The following is a 20,713-nucleotide window of genomic DNA, read 5'->3' on the forward strand; positions in this document are numbered from 1 at the left end:
AATGAATCAACAATAAGATGAAACGTGGCTATTGACTTGTGTCCTCATAATAGTTAATACTTCTATATAATGCTCAAAAAGGGATTAAGGAAACACCTAAGTCAATATCTTAATCTTAACTGATATGATTTCAATGAATCTTTGACAGCAAAATAATATAATATCCACCAAACTGTTGCCTGGATTCAAAAACCACACAGATAAAACAGAGACAGCAATTACTTTGCTTACCAAGCAGGATGGCTCCCCAGATTGTTGTGCCACAGCCTGATGCCTTGCAGTTCTCCCAGCGAGAAGGGTGTAGTTAGCAGGAACACATCCAGAGCACCTCTCTCAAACACCCTTTTCTTTGGATCTGTCAGGTGGTGCGGTTTGCTGTTGCCGTCAGCACCCAGCAAAGTTAACGTTACCTAAATGATTTCACGAGTATGTTACGTTGATATGACATAGAAAAGTGCTCTATAAATTCATTCATTTATTAATTTTTCAGTCCTTTCCCCTCCTCATGAGTGTTGTCATGAGCTGGAGCCAATCCCAGCTGACAACAACCGTTCACCCTCACATTCACAACTTTAAATTTAGTGTCAAATTAAATCAAAATCTCAAAGTCAAATCCTCCGTTCTCCAACAGGCCAATGAACATAAAAGCAAAAAATAAATAAAAAATGATCTAGTAGTGTTATGTGGCTTTTGTGTATTTTCTTAAAATGCAATCAGTTATTCTCATGATGCACTGTGTGTGAGTGAGGGTAGAATATGTCGTCACAACAACAAAAAGGTAGATCATGAGGATGTGTGTAAAATAGATATTTGCTGTTCCTGAACCTCCATCAGTTTCTTTGGGTATTTTAAATTGGTGCCAAAGGTTAGTCTTACCTGAGAGGAGGTGGAAGCTCCTCTCCGATGTCCAGTGCAAACATTCAATAGGTAACTGTACTCATCCATGGGGTTGTTGTCCTTCAGAACTGTCACCTTCACCTGTCATTAAGGCAAACAAGCAGCAAATGTACACAACACGACAGTACAAGCTGTACTTTTGTGATGTTTTATTCTCTGGTGAAAGGGTTACTCGGTACCTTGAGTGCATCTTGAATGTCTTTTCTTCGAGCCCACACAACCACAACAAGATAAGCCAGAAAAAGTGCGCTGACAAAGCACACAACCACAGGATTCTCAGCAAAGGTACTGAACAGCTCAGCAGTTCGTGATGGGTCAACAAGGTTGGGAGTAACAAAGAAGGAGCTCCCAAAGAAGGTCAGGTGGTTGCACAGGCACTGGGTGACTCGAGATGTGGTCTCAACACCAACCTTGAAACACAGCAGCGTTTGTTCCATTTGCTGTCATGGATTTTTAAGCAACTATTTAAACATGACAGATGGAGTGCATTCTTGTACTCACCCTGCATCCATTAGTGCCCCACTCCAGTAATGATTCATCCCAAAACCGACAAGCAGCAGAGATGGAAGTGACTGATAAACTGGCATTAATAGATTTTATACCAGGACCTACAATGGGCCGCACAACAAGATAATAGACTCCAGTTTTTCCCTTGAAACTCATAGGGTCTACAAGCCAAGTGTATCTCTGCTCTGCATCAGACAAACACAAAAGCATTGCAGTCATTCAGTCGTCATTGTAGCAGAGATAAAACAAACATTACATGTCAACAACTGAATTAAAACCTTGTGTAGTTCCTTGGTGAGGCATCTCTGTCATCGCTGCATAGTCAGCTTCAGAGGGGTAACTCATATGACCGAGGAACAGCTTGAAGGGTAATGGATCCTCAGAAGGCTTCATCTTTAAAAATCATACCAACATGGTTACAGCTAAATTAAAAAAAAGTCGATGCAGCAAAGAAAATGATGGCCACCATTGAATAAACACAGTAACAGAAAGTAAAATAGAAAAGTTTAAGCTATTGGTCAATATTATTCTGCCTCTGTTTGGCCTTCATCAACAGGAATGATGAATTTTTAAGCAGTAGAATTGACTTGTAAAATGTTTTCGTAGGCACTTCTTTGTGTTTTCATTCAAACTCCAACCTCTGTGCAGCCATCTCGGATTTTGAGTGTAACATTGGTGTTGCTTTTCTCTGTCTTGACGTAAAAAATGCCATGTGGCTGTGTTGGCAACATCACAAATAAAGACAGTGGAATACATTTACAAAAGCAGACCAGGCCGATGTGAAATTAGTTATCCCAAAAGTGGAATTAAAACATCTTGATGAACCTTTAACACCAGCGTCGTGTCAGTTGAAGGGATGTCAATGACCATGGTGCTATAGTTTCCCAGGTCCAAAACTAAGGTGTTCACTTGCTCTCCATCAGGCCTTGGCAACAGAATCTGCGAGAGCATATCAATTCACATTTTACTCACACTGTAATTCAGACTACGCAATATGTAAAAATAGATTTTTCCAATCAACACCTTGTGTCACAGTGTCACTGTGTATCTGACTTTAATGGTGTAGACTTGTCATGAATATTGTCTCCTCAAGAGGAAGAATGATTCCAACATAATTTGCAGCTCAGGTTAGAAAAAAGGGGAATAATAACCTGTTCAATTTATATCCACAACATATCCAGACTAAACCAACTAGTCTGTCACACCTCGCCTTTTTTTTTTTATTGGTCTAATTAGTATCAGAGTAATGCCCTCCAAATACATACTTTTTATTATTCAGGTATTCACTTATGTATTAGTAAAGCAAACTGCTTCCGTGTAGTCTGTAGAGTCTGCACTTACCTCAACATCCTCACTTAAATTCCCCACATTAATAATGGAGCCATTTTGTCTTGTGAGGGTGAGATCCCCTATTTGTCCACTGATGTTTCCTCCCTTATTCCAGGCAAATAGATTTTTACCTAAAAATAACATCTGTAAATGTAGAAGAGCAACAAATAGAATCATACACTGGTGATAAATTGAGGAAAAAATGTAAAATGTATCCAACACATTAGCGTTGAATTACATACTTGTACATCAACAGGTTCTTCTGAGGGAAGTATGTTAGAGGGCAGTGCTGGTAGAGTAAATCTGGGGCAGGAACAATTGGGAAAATGTATAGATTCTGTGTGCAGACTTCCCAAGGTCATTCTGTTGGAAAATATAGAAACACTGAACTTATAGCTTGTGTTTGAGTTTTTGTTCAGTGCTTATTCTGGCTTTAAAGTCGCTTTATATATATAATTCTCAATGACTACCTCTTACACTCAATCACTGACACCTTCATACACTCCTTACACCAACATCACGGTCACCAGGGGCGACAGTGACTCAATTACCAAAACACACCGACATGTGAACTGGAATAGCTGTGGATCGAAAAACTGACCTTCTGATTAGAAAGTGACCCGTCTGCTGAGCCATTAAATGTTAAGAGCACAACTCTGACATCCAGAATTACTGTATCACTCTGCAGTTTGAGTGTGTATTGTTAAATTGCCAAATTAAAATATTTATGTAAGCACAGACAAGGGCACGCTGGGTGAACTCCTGTCGAGTGCCTTTTTGATATTCTGCGAGTTAGTTATGAATAATCAAGATAAACTTTATTTATCTAATATCCAAACGTAATGCAATCTTCCTACAAGCAAAAACAGTTCTCAAAGTGTGGTTCTAAAAAAATAATCAGCAATAAGTTATGAAACGTTGCCTAATTTGGGAGGACAAAGGGAGAAATATTAGATGCTTTCATAACTCAAGTGAAACTGAGCTGTGAAAAATGTGTGAGAGGGTGCATTTTAAGTGAACTCTGAAGTGCGGTGGCTCACTTGTAATGAAGTTTTGCAGTGAGTGTTGGAGCCATATAAAGCAAGTTTTGCCTGTAAAGTGGCCCTTAAACTATTTGAGAAACACAATGTTCTCGAGCACAGCCATTTGTTAAATAGAAACTTGTATCATGATCATTACTCATTTGTAAAAACATGTTCCTTAATCAAGTTTAAGGTGAATCTTATTCACTTTTCAAGCTTTCAAGTTAATCAAGCCAGTTATTAAACCTTTTATTCCATTGATGTGATTCAGGTCAAATCAAACATCACATTCATTTATAAAACAGTATATAACAACCTTTTGCTGACTATCTTTTGCACTTTTACTGTAACCTACTAGTTTTTGCCACCAGTACTACTTTTTATTTAAACTTTTTTATTCTTATTTACTCTAATTTAGTTTTAACTTTTTGTAATTGCATGACACTGAAGTACTAGGTGAGAGAGGAACAGCATTTCGATTCCTCTGTATGTCCGGTACATGTGGTGAAATGACAATAAAAATCTTTGAATCTGGAATGTAGTCCTACAAGTATATTATATCCAATATGTGGACATGAGTAAGAACAGTCGTAACAGAACCCGTGCAGCTTTTTGCTTATGTGCATGTACAGTTGATGTCAATAATCTGCACTGGCAGCACAGCAAAATCTAACAAGTAAAGAGAACGCCGAACTCTAGAGCAAAAACTCACCCACACATTTGCTGTAATATAAGCTTCCATTCCTGAATTTCCCCTGAGGGGGATCAATAAAGGTATATCTTACCTTACCTATCTACTGCTTCATTACAGTATGATCTCTGTAAAATTACTTGTTCTCTTGTTGATTATGTTTTACACACATCCTCATGATGTAACGTAGCACTCGTAGCCAATTGTCTGCTTAGAATAGAAATAGAAATTGAAGACATTGCCAGAAGGCTGTTATGTGTTATGTATCTGCCACAACAATATAGTTGGAAACCCCTTAAACGATTGGCCCTGTGCCACTAAAACGTGTTGTGTAATTTCAGAGTGGCAATGTATGAAGAAAGCAAAGGCAATTTAACTTGTTCAATGTGGGGGCTCAATGTCCTTTATGCCCCAAGGGTCCTTCAAATGCTTTTTACGATTACTTCATTTAGAGGGGTTGTGTAATAGCTGAGCAGCTTAATAGCTTACCTATTGACTAAAACACCTACAGTTGGTTGGCGAATGATTACTGGCCCCTCATTTACATCGATAAACATCAACAGAGCACTCTGTGTATTTTTCAGGGCAAGGAGAATGGCTTCAGAGACATTTCTCTGCAAAAGATAACATTCATTAATGAGCGGATATAGTATGAAATAGTAATACTCATCATTCGAAATCCAATCAGCTGAGGCTGTAAAGTGTAAATGACTCACACTCAGAGCAGAAGAGCTCAGGATATTGCCGACTCCTTCAACGATGATACTGGCTGTACTGCGTATTTCTTTCTTGCTTTCTTCACTTTTGTTCAGGCCCATGTTGAGGAGAGATGAGCTGAGGCTCACACACAAGAACGCAGCGTCTTCCTGGAGTTGAGAATAAACCCTCACAATCAGAGATATTTCATCACTTTTGGAGGTGGTATTTTTATTCTTTTTATGATCAAATATCCTAAATGCACATGCAGATCACAAAGCCAAAGAATGGCAAATTCTCAATGACTATACATTGACATTTAGCAGTTAGTTTTCATGTAGTTATAAGAGACGCAGTCCTGCCTCCTATGTATTAAGTGTCATGTTTACAGTACCTGAGCAGAGGAGGTAAGCTCGGTGCCCTTCGCACTGACAGCAATGAGACTTCTAGTGTAAACCTGAATCTCTTCTGGAGTGCTTGGAGGCACGTCTTCAACTGCACCAATCAATATGTCCAGCATGTCCTCGCGTAGCTTCAACAGGGAAAAAAAATAATAATTAAAAAAATAAATATGGCTTTGTCTTCTTTTTGTTTTATTATAATAATTTGTTTCCAGTCTTGTGGGGAGTGCATCCCGACAGACCACAAAGTACTACCTTGTTAAATCCTAAATGAGCATAGAGAGAAAACTACAAACTCTGCAAAAACAAATGATGCAGGCTCCAAACACAAGCTCCACAGCTCATGACTTTAAATAGGAATTGAACAAGAAAAAATGTGAAACAATGGTGGGATGAAAGGGGGGAGTATTTGTAGATATACATAGAGAATATTGGGACATTACAGGATGTTGATGAGTATTGGAGAACATGCTTAGATCTGCAACATTGCAATACTACTCAATTACCTAAACAATTATATTAATTATAGTAATTAATTTGTTGCTACTTGTACTATTTTGACTGGAAAAATGCCGTTTAAAGCAAAAGACACAAAAGACGGATCAGGTCGAAGACATTTATGCGTTTAATGTTAAAAGTAAAAGCTGTGTAGTCATGATTAAATACACTCATAATGATAATGTATTTGTACAAATCACCTGCCATGTTGGACCACCGTGTTTTTAATGGGAGTACTATACACATTTTGAGTTTTAATGATACCATAGGTTCTCCTACATGCTTGGACAGGAAGGGTGAGGTGAGAGATAAAAAGCTGGAACATACAACGCCACTGTTGCCGAATATCTCTTGTGGATTACATTGTTGGTCATTCTTCTTGCAGTTATCAATCGATGGAAAAATGATGTAGCGAGCAAAAGGGAGATTCACTGTAGAATAATTACTACATGGAAATTATTCTCTACTGTTTGAGTCATGTTAGCCATGTCTGTGTTTACCTGTTGCCTGTCGTCTTCTTTTGATTCATCAGATTGATTGTCCAGGTTCTTGGCCACAGAAATCAGGAACTGGCCCACAGTTTCTCCCGACAGCAGACCCTGTGCCTTTAGCTGAGCCACAGCCTTTTCCATTGACACTTTCAGCTCATCTATGGTTTCTTCAGTCAAATCCAGCACCTGAGAACAATAAAAAATTTGACTTAGTCAAGTAAAGGGGCATTTATAATCCTTTACTTTTGTTAAACGATGCTTTTTAGACAAACCCATGTTGTTATTTTGGTGCTAAGAACAAAGCTGTCCTTTTTTGCAGTTGCTGTTATTATCAGGTTGTAGTCAGAACTGCTGTCTCCAAGAGGAAGGAAGACAGATCTGACTTCACTTTTCCTGCTGCAAAGCAGGTCTTTACCTGACAATTTGCCAAAAAAAAAGAAGATAATTAATTAGATTAATAGTACTGCATGAATCATAATGCTAGTGCTTAAAACAGCAAGACATTATTTAGTTTGTTTGAAATCAGTCTCTGATTAGATGAGGTAAAGGGTCTTTAGAGAACTTACCTCCCGTCTTAAAACAATAGTCACAATAAGAACAGGGACCTTCAGTCTTGCAGGTTATATTGAAAGCATCAAGGACTGTTCCTCGCGATGGTGAAATGCTACATGAGAGGCCATCAGAAATGGTGGGGTCACTTATAGTGGTGGGGGGTGGTGAAGCAGCAGGGGTATCTCCAGCTTTGGCTGTCGTAACCATGGTAGTTGGATTGTTTGTGGTAGGAGCGGGAATTGCGGTAGAGGATGTCTTTATGGTGTATTTTGCATAATAGGGCTTCGAGAGTAGGGCTGTGGTAGAAAAAGACAAAGACAGCATGTGATTAGTATGCGTTCAAAAGATCAATGTGCATTTTGCCATTTTCAAAATTCGGACATTAAAATGCTGAAACCTTAAAACCATACATTCTAACCGGTATCAAATTTTGCTTGTATGTGAGAAAAACTACTTGTCATTGTACTTTAATTATTTCTTTCTATAATTATAGCTTTATTTCCATCAAGCCATACAATTCAATTCAGCTTGCCACAGTGCGGTTTGTACTGGCACTCCCTAATCCGTCTTGCGTTTCGAGCGTGGGGTATGTGCATAGACTGTTTATTAAAAAAGGGTCATACTTCTGTGGTTTCCTCACTAAAGTCAAACTGGAAATAGCAATACATTGAAAAGCAACCAGGAGGTCACTCTGCTGGTTACAAAAATAAGTTCATATGAATGGGAGTCTATGGGAAAATGACCAGAAAACACTTCCATAATAGATTTATGTTATCAATTGCTAGTTTCAGGTCTTCCTCAATAGAGTATGATGTCAATTTTGTAAATTACAGTGCCATTTAAAGGAAAATAGACAATAAAATGCAGCACATAATATCAGTGAACACCAATTGATAGGCGGTATCATTCTATAGGAGTCTTGTTACAGGTGACACTTGTGAACAGCATGACCAAGCAACCTGGCCAAACAGCAGCACAAGGTCATACCAGTGCGACATAGTGTAGCTCACACATAAATTCCACAAAGAAAAAGAACTCAACACAGTAAAGAAAGAGCAACATTCAGCATTCTCTCTTCTCGGTATGTGGCTGTTTTTCATGAGAAGAAGCTATGATTAAGAGATCACACATAAGAGATGATTCTATATAGAAAAAAAATTGTGTCGCTCCAACATTCAAGACCAGTGTTCTGTAACCCAAAAGAAGGGTACCAAAAACTGGGACGGTACTGATTGGATATGTTGGTACTATACCAATCCAGTTCCACCAAGCTGTACCTCTTGATGGAACTGGAGTTGAAGAGACAGTTTTCAGGTTTACAGGATGAGTCTAAGCTTGAAGTAGTTTATTAAATTTGAGGATGGTTCCAGCTATGATTTCATGTTCATTTTGCGAATGATGTTGAATGGTTGTTTGTCTGCGATGGACTGGTGAACTGTCCAGGGTGTACCCTCCCTATGTCAGCTGATATAGACCCCGACAACCCTCCTGTGGAGGATGAAGTGGTAAAAAGGGATGCATGTTCCCATGTAGAGGAAAACAAACAGTAAAGAATGGCATGTGCGGACACCAGTATGACTGACAGCTTGTGGCTGGTTGCAGGTCTGTGAACTTAGATTCTTCAATAACTGACATGGCCTCAGTCAATTCCCAAAAAAGACATTGAGGCTTTTTTTTGCAAATGGAAGACTATGTCCACTTTTTATATACACTCTAGGTGTAGAACACAAAAATTATATTGTCAAAATGCTAAAGAGAGATTTTATTTCTCGACATACACGAAGAACTAGTCACAACCACAGTGACATCCAGACCCGCCGACTTGGCCAGAGCAAGATAGCTGTAGCTCACGGTGTATTCTTGTCCACCAGTCTGCTTCAGTATTGGTGGCCTTTTTTCAGACTCTCTGTAGCAGCTCTCTGTCTCATCCTGTAAATACATTAACATTTAAATCCATTAGGTCAGCTTTAACAACAGTATTGTATCTTTCAATCTTAGACAATTACTGTTTGAAACTCACCAGCCAGTCCTCATGGCCTCTTGGGTCCTCGATGGTCCACACCAGTTGTGGACATAAAGGACATGATATTTCAATTTTTGCATCTTTGTTCTCCATTACTGGGTCACAGCCACTTGTACAGGTGAGTCTGTGGTAGCATAAATTGCATACATAAGTTGGTTAATACACAATCAGTATGTACAAACATACAGTAAAATCTATATGAAAATGAACATGCTTCAGTATCACTGAACAATTTCAGTTTAGTTCTTTACTTAATTTTAATTTGATAGGGTTTTTGATAGGGTTCTAAAGCTCAATAAACAACAAAATTGAGCTTTAGAAACATTCCATACCTCATTAACGTCCCATATGTAGGTATCAGAGTGATGCATATGGATGCGGTCTTTTTCACAACATTATCTTGTATTAAACTAAAATGATATTTGTTAAACTCAAATGGATAAGGTAGGCAATTTTTTGTAATTGTGTGAGTCACTTCACTGGTCCTTCCTTCACAATTGCAGGGACTTTCTGTGAACCAACAAGGACAATTATTACACTACTGCAACCGACAACCTGACAAGCTTTTAACCAAACAATAAATAAATGCCCCAGTAATAATTGGATGAATGAAAGTAGAAACAAATACATCAATGATTAAAGCGGTTTGGTAGTGAATAAGGCGATTTCATCTATTTATTTCTGTGTTTCTGCATTATATATACATATATGTACATACATAAATACATTATAAAAGTATGAGCCAACTACTGCATTAACACAGCCTTCCGATCTGTAGAAGATGGGCTGTATACACTTAATTGGCAGCAAGGATCTTAACAATTTACGAGTTACAGCTTATATATATATAAAAAAGCCAGCATCGTCTGAAAACAGGTGTAAATGTAGCCTTATTATCTCAGCATACTGTCAAGTGTCTGTTAGATAGTAGAAAAAGCCTGACAGGTGCAGGAACAGGTGATTAGTATCAAAGTCCTTTGCATGAAATGTTCGGCGCAGAAAATTACAGGCAAAGGGGTTTTATTTATCAACAAAACAACATCTGTTGCACCAAACCATTTTGATCTCAATACGTTTAAGAAAATAGGGCAGAAAACATGATTCTTACTGCATTCCCACTGGTATCGTTTACCGGAGTGCTGGTTGCTGTTGGTTGCTTTATCTACGGAAAGCGTGATACTTTGATATTTGTCGACAGATTCGGAAGGGTCTGCTTCAATTTCCCACGATGATCTGACAACTCTGACAAGATTCTCTGTCTGAAAAATAAACAAAAACTTAATTAATATTTGTTTACACTCCAAGATTAGACACTTCCTTAAGACTGATTACTGATTAGTGTTAAAAAAACATTTACCATCCAAGGGTTCAACCTCAACCATCTGTCTTCAGGTTTAATGACTGTATCACTGCCACAAGGAGTCAATGTATCCACATCCACCTCCAGTGAGGAGAAGTCATTCACTGCTCTGAGTTTCACTTGGACAGTTCCTGTAGCAAAACATTCAGTTTCACTTAAGCAAGAGATGTTCCACTTAAATACTTGCCACAGAGTTTTAAAATGTATATATAGTGTTTTTGCCATGTCTTCCATACCTTGAATTGGGTTTCCGATATGAAAAATTCCCTCTCTTCCATTCATTTCTCTCGTCTCATGGAAAGTGTCGTCATCTCCAGTCAGAGAGAAGAGGAGCAGTACAGGTGCTCCCTGCTCAAGAGAAACACCAACAGAAATATCTGGAGAGTCCAAACATCCGTCATCCGTCTCTGTCAACATGGAGGCCTGAAGTCCAGCTACTTTCTCCACAACACACACCTACAATCCATGAAGAATCACAAAAGAGGGAAGAAAACATCAGAGTCACTTTTATACAGTATCATGTTCCCATGAAACAAAGGTGAAATATGTGAGTGATATAATTACTAATGTGTTGTGTTAACTTGAAATATTGGCTTTACTGGTGACAATAGTGCAGCCATTCCCCCCCCCACACAAAAATACCTTTTCATTTGCAGGCTGCAAACTGTGTTTATGTATTGATCTGAAGCACCACCCACCCAATAATGCAGCCAGTAGCAGCTCAACACATTGGATACTGAATTATATGGGACCTAAAAAGCCTCAGCACTCCTCCCAAAAAGAAGAAAAACATGGGTCTACATTGGGGATGTGTTCAAATCTGCTGTAATGCTGATGTTGACACTTTTTGCTTGTACTGGAAATCGGCACAAAGACCTTCTTTCCTTCTATCTTTCACAGTTTGTTATTGTCACCTCCTCTCATCATGTGATGATTCTCATTTCCTCTGGCCAAACACTGCTATTTTCTGTCATTTTCTATCATCCATCTTTTACTAACCCTTTCCTCAAGTAACTTTCTACACCGACTCCTAAACTGTGTGTGTGTGTGTGTGCGAGAGAGACACTGAGCTCATAGACAGAAGAGAGGAGAGGAGAGATAGAATCGCAAAACACAAGTGAATTGCAGAGGTGAGATAAGGTTGAATGATTTGGCCGGGTTTAGATGGTATCGTCACGTGCAGAGTGACTATACTGGACAAAGGATGTTGAAGATGGAGCTGCCGGGCAGGAGGAAAAGAGGAAGACCAAAGAGAAGGGTCATGGAAGAGGACACAAGGTAGAGGCTGTGGTGGAAAAGCTGGAAGAAGAAAAAGCAAGGACTGGCAGCTGTGATGAGCTGTTTAGCGCTTGTTTAATAAGTTGACTTAAAAAAGTAGTAATTCAAGTTGTATTCAGCGTAGCAACCGGGCAGCAATTATGATTAATCAAACATCAATTACAGGCCATGTTCCATTACTGAGAAATATACAGATCAGCCTGATGAAGACGTCATGTAGGAATAAATCTTTGAATGTTCAGAGGTGATAGCACAGTATGCTAAGTGGATGAAAATTTCTGGGTTCTGTTGCAACCAATTTCCCTGACACTCTAATGAAAGGTTAATTTTAATTTTTCTTTGACTCTAATCAACCATCTAATCATATGATCAAAATGTTAACTTCAGCCTCTAATATTTAAGATGACATTAACCTTAACCATGAAAATAAAAAAATACATGGAGGAGAAGAGAAGTTTACTTTACTATGGTCAATTTACCTGCAGGTCTGCGGACACTTCAGGGAACGTGACCATGTTAGAAGCATAAATTGCCAGCTGGTGGCAGCCGGGACTGAGCTGCTTCATCATTACTGGAGTCACTGTGACGTTATGAGGAACATTTCCTCTGATCACAGATAAACTGGACAACACAGCGTCATCACGCTGGATTCTGAAGCTCACATTTGACCCTGCAGAGATAAAAAAAGGAAGAAAAAAAAACACACATTACAGAACCCTCAATACAATATCATCAATATAATCCGGTCACATTTTAAGCAGTGATATAAAATTTGGTGATGAATAATACATGGAGCCTTCTACCTGCTTTTGCTTCCATTTGAATTTGAAGTGTTCCTCCATACAGGACTTTGCACATGCTCACATTAAAACCCCGTGTTCCAGCATAGCATCGAGTGGCACTGATGGCTGTGACAGGCTCTAGGATGATAATCGTTTTCTGGGCTGTGATGAGTACATCATTGATGGTGCATTCAACTGCCACAATGAATGTACTTGGATACATATAGTTGTGCACCACACTGTCCTTCAACCTGAGAATAAGCACAGAAAGAAACATTTAGCTACTACAGTGCATCCAGGAAAAATAGCATACACACACACACACGTGTATGCCTTTTTTGAAAAATAAAATTTAGATATCTAACACTAAACAGCATCATGTGTCTTAAATATGTTATCTGACTCCAGATGTGAAAGAAAGGCAGATTTTTTTCATTTATTCACTCCTGCGTGGCTTACATTTGGTTACATTGCGATCCTAAAATGATAATTTTGGCAATGAAAATAAAATCATTATAAAACAGTGCATTTGTATGTTACCTTCATGTTTTAAAAACGCTGGGAATCTTCACATTATCAAAACATGCCCCTCGTTTAAAAAAGTTTGGACACCCCTGGTCTATATGGAGTGTTAAGCTTCCCAGCAATTTAATTTTCCGTTTTCATTTGGCAACATGTGAATTGTAATAATTGAAGCAACAGAGTCAGAGCGGAAAAATCCTGACACTTAATTCAAAATTTGGAGCATGCCTCAGAAATCTGAAGCCAACATTTGATGTTATTCTACTCAGTGAGACTGACAAAGTTCCTCCAGGGCTGCAAAGGAAGTTGTGCAGGTTTCCACAGGATGAGGAGTGCTCCCTCCCAACTTTCAATATGCTGCATTACATTTACTTTGACTACATTTTAAAACCACATTCTACAGTGAATCTATGAAGGAAGATACTTGCCCCTCGACTCTGTTCAAATTAACAACACAGCCGTCCCCGGTGCTCAGCCGGCAGGCAGGTTTTCCCCATGGCAGATGTAAGAGCCATTTCATGCTGATGGTGATGTCAGTAAAAACAGCAGCCACACTGCTCAGTGTCAGTGTGAGCCCTGGGGGGGAGGAAATGACCAGAAATTAAACAGAGTGCCTTTAATCAAGCAGGTCTCCAAACGAGCTTTAAAACCAGCAAGCAAATAAACGAATAAACCAATTCCCACCAGCTAAGAGAACAGCCCAGAGGCACAGACACCTCTCTTTCTCTATTTTATTCATTACTGATTCATTTGCGTAGCACATTTTCTGATGGTAAACATACAAATGTCCATATTTTTGCATATATATATTTTTCTTTATTAATCAGGATCCAAGGTCAGGCTGATGACCCTAGAAATGATCTTCTTTCTTCTAAATAGCAGCACCAAACAAACATAATTGTGACCTAATATTTATCTCAGAAGCAATGTAATGTTGAATGAATGAACTGCTAGTGTAGATAAAAGCAGAAGCAATGTCTGTCACACTGGACACAACATCAACAATGACATTCAGAGCTCTATATGTGGTAAATCTATAGGTAACAAAGGCAATATGGTTCATTAAGACAAGGTAAACAAAAATTGTCTGAATGTTCACTGCAGTGACGGAGAGAAACAATTAAACTCTATTGTCATTCAGTGGAAGAAACTATGATAGAGGTTTTAACTTGAACACGGTGACTCACCATCTTTGCAGTGGTAATCCACAGACAGGTAACTCCCCAGCTGAGGACAGGGATCATCAAAGGAGTTCACAAACTCAGAAACCCGGCAATCCTGACGACCATGGCAGTGAGCTGGAAAACACGGTAAAAATACGATTGGCCACTGATTAAGTCCATTGCCTGACTTCATGGAGAGTTTTACTTCATTTTCATTTATGTTATCGTCCGCAATTTGTTACTAAAACATTGATCAAGACCCTGGAATAGAGCATGACCAATTGTTTTGTTTCTTCCAAATTGACCGATTCTGTGGTGTTCATGTCAGCATCAGACAGGAGTGTGTTCTGTATGTTTTCAGGGCGGAGTTTTGAGGAGAGCGCAAACAGGAGTGTGTGGACTGCATCACTTGCATCGGTTGCAGTGTAACATGCTACTGCAAGCTTTTTCAGACTGCGCCTACACCAGATTTTGATTTATTTCTATTCCCAGACTGATTGATTGATGTTTCAAATAAAAAATTAGAGAACTTTAAGTCATTTTCATAAACATATTTGACATTGGCACAGAACAAAGCGCGAATAATAATCAATGTAAATCTGATCCGATCGCTCAAGCCGAAAAGCTAGCTAGATAAGCAACAGCCACATAATTTAGATTTCTTAATCCAATCAGGGCACTTTGGTGTAAATGAAGTGTGTTTAGACGGGAATTAGTCAATGTTTTACTGTTACTGTTATTTGTTAATCAGTGATGCTCACTGTTCATTTCACACTGAAGGCTGAGAGCAGAGCTGTGTTGACATAAACAGTGTTGGCGACTACTGACTAATATTTTTGGCACATCAGTCTGGACTCAAGCCCCAGGTGCATTCTGGGAGAGGCTGCACTGCCCCATGACCCTGAACAGGATAAGCAAGTTTGGAGAATTAATTGTCTGCTTGTGCCTACAAGAGTTGATATTTACCTAAAAACAGATGGATATTTTCTTGTGTACCGTTGGGCTTTTAAGCTTGTATTGTGTGACTCCATAAATGTCCAGATGGGCCATGAATTATTGTCAAATAATGGTGCACATGGGCGTAATATGTGCTTTGTGATGGTTTTCAACCATGCAGAACCTTTTATGCAGCCACGAGTGTTTGTGTACTCTCTATTGACATGAGCTGATTAAATGAAAAGGTCCATTAAGAAGCCAAGAGCAGTTACAAAGCAAATAAGATCAGTTAACTGGTCTCAATTACATCACACAATTTCATCTATACACCATAATCTGTTAATGATAATTCATTCACAGTATATTTTTAATTCAACACGTTTCAATATTTTACCTGCGAGTGAATCTCCAACATCCAACCAACCACAATGATGTTGTGTAGAGCTTGTTGGTGAAGAGAGTGTGGACTGACAGTAATGGATGTTCTGGCGACCATAGAAGCCACCATCAATTATTAACATTTGAGCGGAGCCACACCGCAAAATGATTTTATGGGCTGGACACACGATGGATCTCGTAGATTCTGGACAGAAAACAAAAACACAAAGCATTTACTTTTCCGTGATTTAGTTTTAACTCATACTGTGATTGTATTTCTCCATAGTGAATCAGAAGACATACCAAACTGGCAGATATAACGCATATCTCTGTTGCAGTCTGTTGTGGCTTTCCACTGGAAGCTAGAGTCTTTTAAAATGTGGCCACACGCTGCTCCTGGCTGTGGGCTGCTTGCCCAGTTTGAATAGATGATGTGTGAACCATCCAGCCAACAGAGATCACCTGAGGATACAACAAAACCACTGCTAAACACACGTCGAGTTTTGTTTGAGCAGCCCATTAGTGACGTGTGGTAAGAAAGATTAAATATGTTAACTCATATCTTTACTGACTGAAACTTCTCAATTATGCATCAATGGGTTTAGGTCCAGTTCCAAGTTCCATTTTGTTAATGGATCCAGTGTGAGCATTCACTGAATCAATCTAAGATTACGTATTTCCTTTCTGACTTCTGGATGCCACACCAAGCGTGAATATGAAACCTAACTAGGATCGCATGTTTTGAGGAAATGTAATGAAAGTATGTGAAGACATTTCTCACTCACCCCGAGACTAAAAATCTCAGTAGGATTTTTTACTCTTTTCTTTCAAAATGTCTTGTGACTTAGAATAAAGAATACATTTGAATAAAAAACATAAAAATAAAATAGAATAAATTGACAACTTATAATGACACAACTATGCCAATTATGCCGTAACTTTGCATAACTATATTCTTCACAGCTGGGCGCCAAGTTGCAGCATCTGACAGGTTAAGTAAGGCAGGAACAATTAAAGAACTTTGACAAAACAAAAAGATTTATTACCAGCAACGGCTGCAGAGCTTTGCAGGTTTGGAGAAGCAACTCCCAGCCATGTGTCCGTCTCAGGATCCAGGTGTCGCTGAAGGAAATACTGAGTGTCCTCATCTGGGATAAAAGCAAGGTGTCCTCCACGCTCCTCACACCAAGCTTGAGCACTGGAGAAAGAGCGCTGGTGATTGACAAACTCATAGCAAGAGCTGCCAAAGGCCTTCTGGGGTTCGGGGCAGGAAACCGAGAGATCAGTCTCATCTTCTGCACATGATGGACAGCAGAACAACACCAGGATCAGCAGCTGCAGAGCTGTGCAACACATTTTAACTCTAAAAACTAAATATGTGTCCCCTTCTTTCAGCTTGATTCCACTTCCATTCAAATAAATAGTGTTAATATGCTTTCAAGTGCTCTTCTGTTCTTATATACACACCCATCACGCTTTTATACGGGTCTGACATAAGCCTTTATCGCACCTCTTTCTGTATCCAGTAGGAAATTGTTGACATTAGAGCCATGCTTTTTCAAAAACCAATGACTGACCTGCCTCTGTCAATAGACTTAGCAGCAACAAAGGGAAACGAGGTTGAAAGCACTTATCATTGTATCTGATGTTTAATTTTAGAGGTCATTTCCATCATACAATGACTGAACTGATTTTTTTTTGTTGCAAGACAATCCTTGTATTGGTTTCACGATTACTTGATTTAAAAAACAACAACTGTAAATCTACTTCTACCTGCTAGTTGACTGCTGTGGTCCACTTTAATCACTCTCTCCTCCAGCATGTTTAGCCATGGTAATATATATTTAAAAAAAAAAAAAAAAAAAACATCTATATATGACCTGCTCAGTACCAACCTGTTGACAGTCAAAGACAGCAAACAGCTGGTGAAAATCAAGCCGGATATTTTCCAGGAGGGACAAACGACAGAACAGAGCTAAACGGGAGCAACAAACATGACTCTAATGTTTAGATCTCTTTATTCTTCACATTCTGGATGTGGAAAGACACAAAAGTCACAGCTTTCTTAAGGGTCCTCAGAAATAATTTTAATTGAAACTAAAACAAACCTGGGATGTGTTGATATGATTCATTTGATTAACTATTGTATCTATGCGTCATGCACACAAGTGCCCAACACTTAAGACACCATAATGGAAACCTTCCAGTTTGTAACTGTGCACATAAATATCTTGGGAAAGAAACAGAGAAAAGATATCAGAACAATATTGGAGCCTCGATCTACACTGAAGTATGTAATTTCCTGTCCAGCTTGATCCAAACACTACACTTGGTATGCATTCAATAAACCTTAAAGCTTCACTGCTCAGAATCCATTTGTACTCCCGAGCATTGGGTGCACATCACTTCTGCCAATTAAACAGAACCGTGATGCAGTTGTTTCCCGGTGGTGGTGTGTAAACAAGAACACAAAGTTGGCCACAAAGTTGTTCATAGTCAGGGAAGGTTCAAGCCTTTTTCATTTGCTCTCAGTCATAATCTGAGTGAAACAGAGCTATGTGATGTGTGTACAGAGGACAACAATGGCTACAAAATCACCATGAAGTGCTCATCATACACTCAAGCATTTTGACACACATTAGGCATTGTGTAAAGCCTTTTACTGTGAGAAGGGGCCACTTTCACAGCAGCTATTTTTGACTAAGTTTAGCAGAAAAAGAACAGGTGTTATTGATCACATTAACAAAGGCTATTCAGTTTATGAAAGTCAGGACAATGAACCAGCATACACCTCTAACCTGAGGAAGTTCTTAACTGAAATTAAATCTAATGTAAGGTTTAAAGAATAAAATAAAAAAATACAACAACTATGAAAACTGAATTGTGTTTACAAAACAAAACTTAAACAAACTAAAATTGTAGTAAAAAATGTGCTTAGTTTATCGTGATTTTATCTAAGTTCAGAAGACAGATTTAATGACTAAAATACCTTTAACCCATTGGTGATATCTAAAGTTTGAGGCAAACTATTTTGCCATTTAAACACAAAAGCCACCTATTCTCCTTAACAATGTGAGATTGGATGACAATCTGTAAACAAATACTAGCAGCAGAAAACAACTTTTATTATGTTTTGACTTTTAAAATAAATCTTATTTAAGAAAACTTTAATGTTTTTGCTTAGGCTACGCAAGTGTAACATTATTATGTAGTTAAGTGGGTTGAATTGGTTCATCTAAGTGAATCAAACCTCTAGTCTGGGGGTTTATTGGTTTATTTTTTAATTTTCTCAAACGGATCTTCCTGAGACTCCTGGCTCACAAGCAATGGGATGTGTCCCATGAGGGTTATTTATTATGACTTATGTTCATGTGTATCTTTAGTCTGTTGGCTATTTGATTTTCACCTGTCTTGTGGACGGTTATATTTGATTCAGGGATGGTTGTTCATCTGTCCTAATTATCTTAAAAATTGTTGGGTTTTTAAGACAATATACTTACTGACATAAAAATACTTATTATGAATCTTGTACCAGGCAAATACAAAAAACTAAGAATGTACAAAAACAAACAAAAACTAGTAAACTAGCACTAAAAACAAATTAAAACTAGCACATATTTAAGACAAAAAGTCAAAATTAAATAACTAGTATAACCTTGGTCCACCCCAACTTTACCTTTTAAGTGGAAACTGGTTTGTAAAGCAGGGAGCATAGTTGTTAACTAAATACAACTAGTCTGAAGTGTAACTTACAGATTGTTGAAAACAGTGAGACAGCCATGTCCACGAAGAAGACAAGTCCACACACTACGAGACAAGGAGGTAACGATTAGCACTGAGGGACATGGAAGATAACAGACAAACAAACGGAGACGGGGGAGCAGAAAGCTAATTTAACACAGGTGGGGCAGACAAGAGAAACGACAGGACGTAAAGTGTTACTTCCTGCTTTACTTCAAAATAAAACAGGAAGTAAAAACACATCCTACAAGAAGTAAGTAAATAAACCCCAAACATTAAACTAGTCAACATAAACAAAGTTAGTGGGCAAACAACAGAAAGACCAGTGCAAAAAACTGTCACAAACAAAGTCCAAAAAGTAAAACTTAAGAGACCTTCTTTTTACCTTTCAAGCCTTTTATGCAAAGGTTGAGCTGCATAACGTAGTAACGTTTGTAAGGGCTTTCATTACAGCAGCCATTTTGACAGGTCACATTAGGAAATGCACAGTTGTTATGTTACCAGTAAGTGTCTGTGGTTTTTGTATATAAAAATAATGGGAAATTGATATACAGTGCATGATAAAGAGGCCAAAGTTCATGCAGTGATTTTATTTAAGTTCAGAAGACAGATTTAATGACTAAAATACCTTTAACCCATTGGTGATATCTAAAGTTTGAGGCAAACTATTTTGCCATTTAAACACAAAAACCACCTATTCTCCTTAACACTGTGAGATTGGATGACAATCTGTAAACAAATACTAGCAGCAGAAAACAACTTTTATTATGTTTTGACTTTAAAAAAAAATCCCATTTAAGAAAACTTTAATGAAATGAAATACAAATCAAATGTCAAGCATGAATCAGTGTTGTGCTAAGACATTGTAATTAATGTTGTATATTTTTAATTTACAGATAGATAGAGAACAGCCAAACCACTTTGGGTAATTTAGATAAAATGTGCACCTGCACCATTTTAATCAAAACATGTTTATTATTTGATAAATGATTTGATGTTTGATTAAGTAATTTAAAGTATGATAAGACATTTGTTTAGAAGAGGCTGACTGCTCACAAGTTTGGGTTGCTACAAAAGAGAAAATATGGCAAAAAAATAAATAAATACAAACATATCTTCAAAATAGAAAGTAAATAGAAAATAATAAGGTATAGTTGTTAATGACAAATGTAAAGTGCTATGTATCAATTCAAATAATATTAAAACATAAAAATAAACTTGTAAAACAACTTTCGTTTTTTTTATTCAGCAAAGTTAGTTTCACAATCACACAATTCAGTAAAGCAAGAGGAAATGTATCTAAAAAAAAATGCAATTGGTTGACTGCAATGCTTTATTATAAAATAGCTCAAATAAACATACATAGACCAAACATCCTCCACAACATGAAAAAGAGGACATTTTTGTGAAAGCTGCCAAGACAGGATCGTGAAGCTATGTGGGTAA

General features: G+C 38.1%; 1 protein-coding gene across 3 annotated transcripts in view; it reads right to left on the reverse strand.

Moving 5' to 3' along the window:
* LOC131474554 (polycystin-1-like protein 2) overlaps positions 1 to 16,925 on the reverse strand; it is a 30,389-nt gene extending 13,464 nt beyond the window's left edge. For all 3 annotated transcript variants that reach the window (XR_009242341.1, XM_058652451.1, XM_058652450.1), the window contains exons 1-27: positions 16,573 to 16,925; positions 15,830 to 15,988; positions 15,543 to 15,731; positions 14,237 to 14,347; positions 13,478 to 13,625; positions 12,549 to 12,778; positions 12,225 to 12,415; positions 10,704 to 10,923; positions 10,465 to 10,598; positions 10,216 to 10,366; positions 9,440 to 9,617; positions 9,105 to 9,231; positions 8,863 to 9,013; positions 7,099 to 7,380; positions 6,805 to 6,947; positions 6,542 to 6,718; positions 5,537 to 5,674; positions 5,163 to 5,312; positions 4,936 to 5,060; positions 2,976 to 3,096; positions 2,746 to 2,877; positions 2,230 to 2,343; positions 1,683 to 1,797; positions 1,399 to 1,589; positions 1,077 to 1,307; positions 877 to 978; positions 232 to 410 (exon numbers count right to left, since the gene is read on the reverse strand). Coding sequence is in view for 2 of the 3 variants with exons in the window: in XM_058652451.1 (XP_058508434.1) it covers positions 232 to 410; positions 877 to 978; positions 1,077 to 1,307; positions 1,399 to 1,589; positions 1,683 to 1,797; positions 2,230 to 2,343; positions 2,746 to 2,877; positions 2,976 to 3,096; positions 4,936 to 5,060; positions 5,163 to 5,312; positions 5,537 to 5,674; positions 6,542 to 6,718; positions 6,805 to 6,947; positions 7,099 to 7,380; positions 8,863 to 9,013; positions 9,105 to 9,231; positions 9,440 to 9,617; positions 10,216 to 10,366; positions 10,465 to 10,598; positions 10,704 to 10,923; positions 12,225 to 12,415; positions 12,549 to 12,778; positions 13,478 to 13,625; positions 14,237 to 14,347; positions 15,543 to 15,731; positions 15,830 to 15,988; positions 16,573 to 16,882 (4,499 nt within the window). In the remaining variant the exon portion in view is untranslated. The remainder of the gene's footprint in view (positions 1 to 231; positions 411 to 876; positions 979 to 1,076; positions 1,308 to 1,398; positions 1,590 to 1,682; positions 1,798 to 2,229; positions 2,344 to 2,745; positions 2,878 to 2,975; positions 3,097 to 4,935; positions 5,061 to 5,162; positions 5,313 to 5,536; positions 5,675 to 6,541; positions 6,719 to 6,804; positions 6,948 to 7,098; positions 7,381 to 8,862; positions 9,014 to 9,104; positions 9,232 to 9,439; positions 9,618 to 10,215; positions 10,367 to 10,464; positions 10,599 to 10,703; positions 10,924 to 12,224; positions 12,416 to 12,548; positions 12,779 to 13,477; positions 13,626 to 14,236; positions 14,348 to 15,542; positions 15,732 to 15,829; positions 15,989 to 16,572) is intronic.
* Between the last annotated feature and the right edge of the window lie 3,788 nt (positions 16,926 to 20,713).

This window comes from Solea solea, chromosome 2 (assembly GCF_958295425.1).
Source record: "Solea solea chromosome 2, fSolSol10.1, whole genome shotgun sequence".
In the NCBI taxonomy this organism is placed as follows: Eukaryota; Metazoa; Chordata; class Actinopteri; order Pleuronectiformes; family Soleidae; genus Solea; species Solea solea.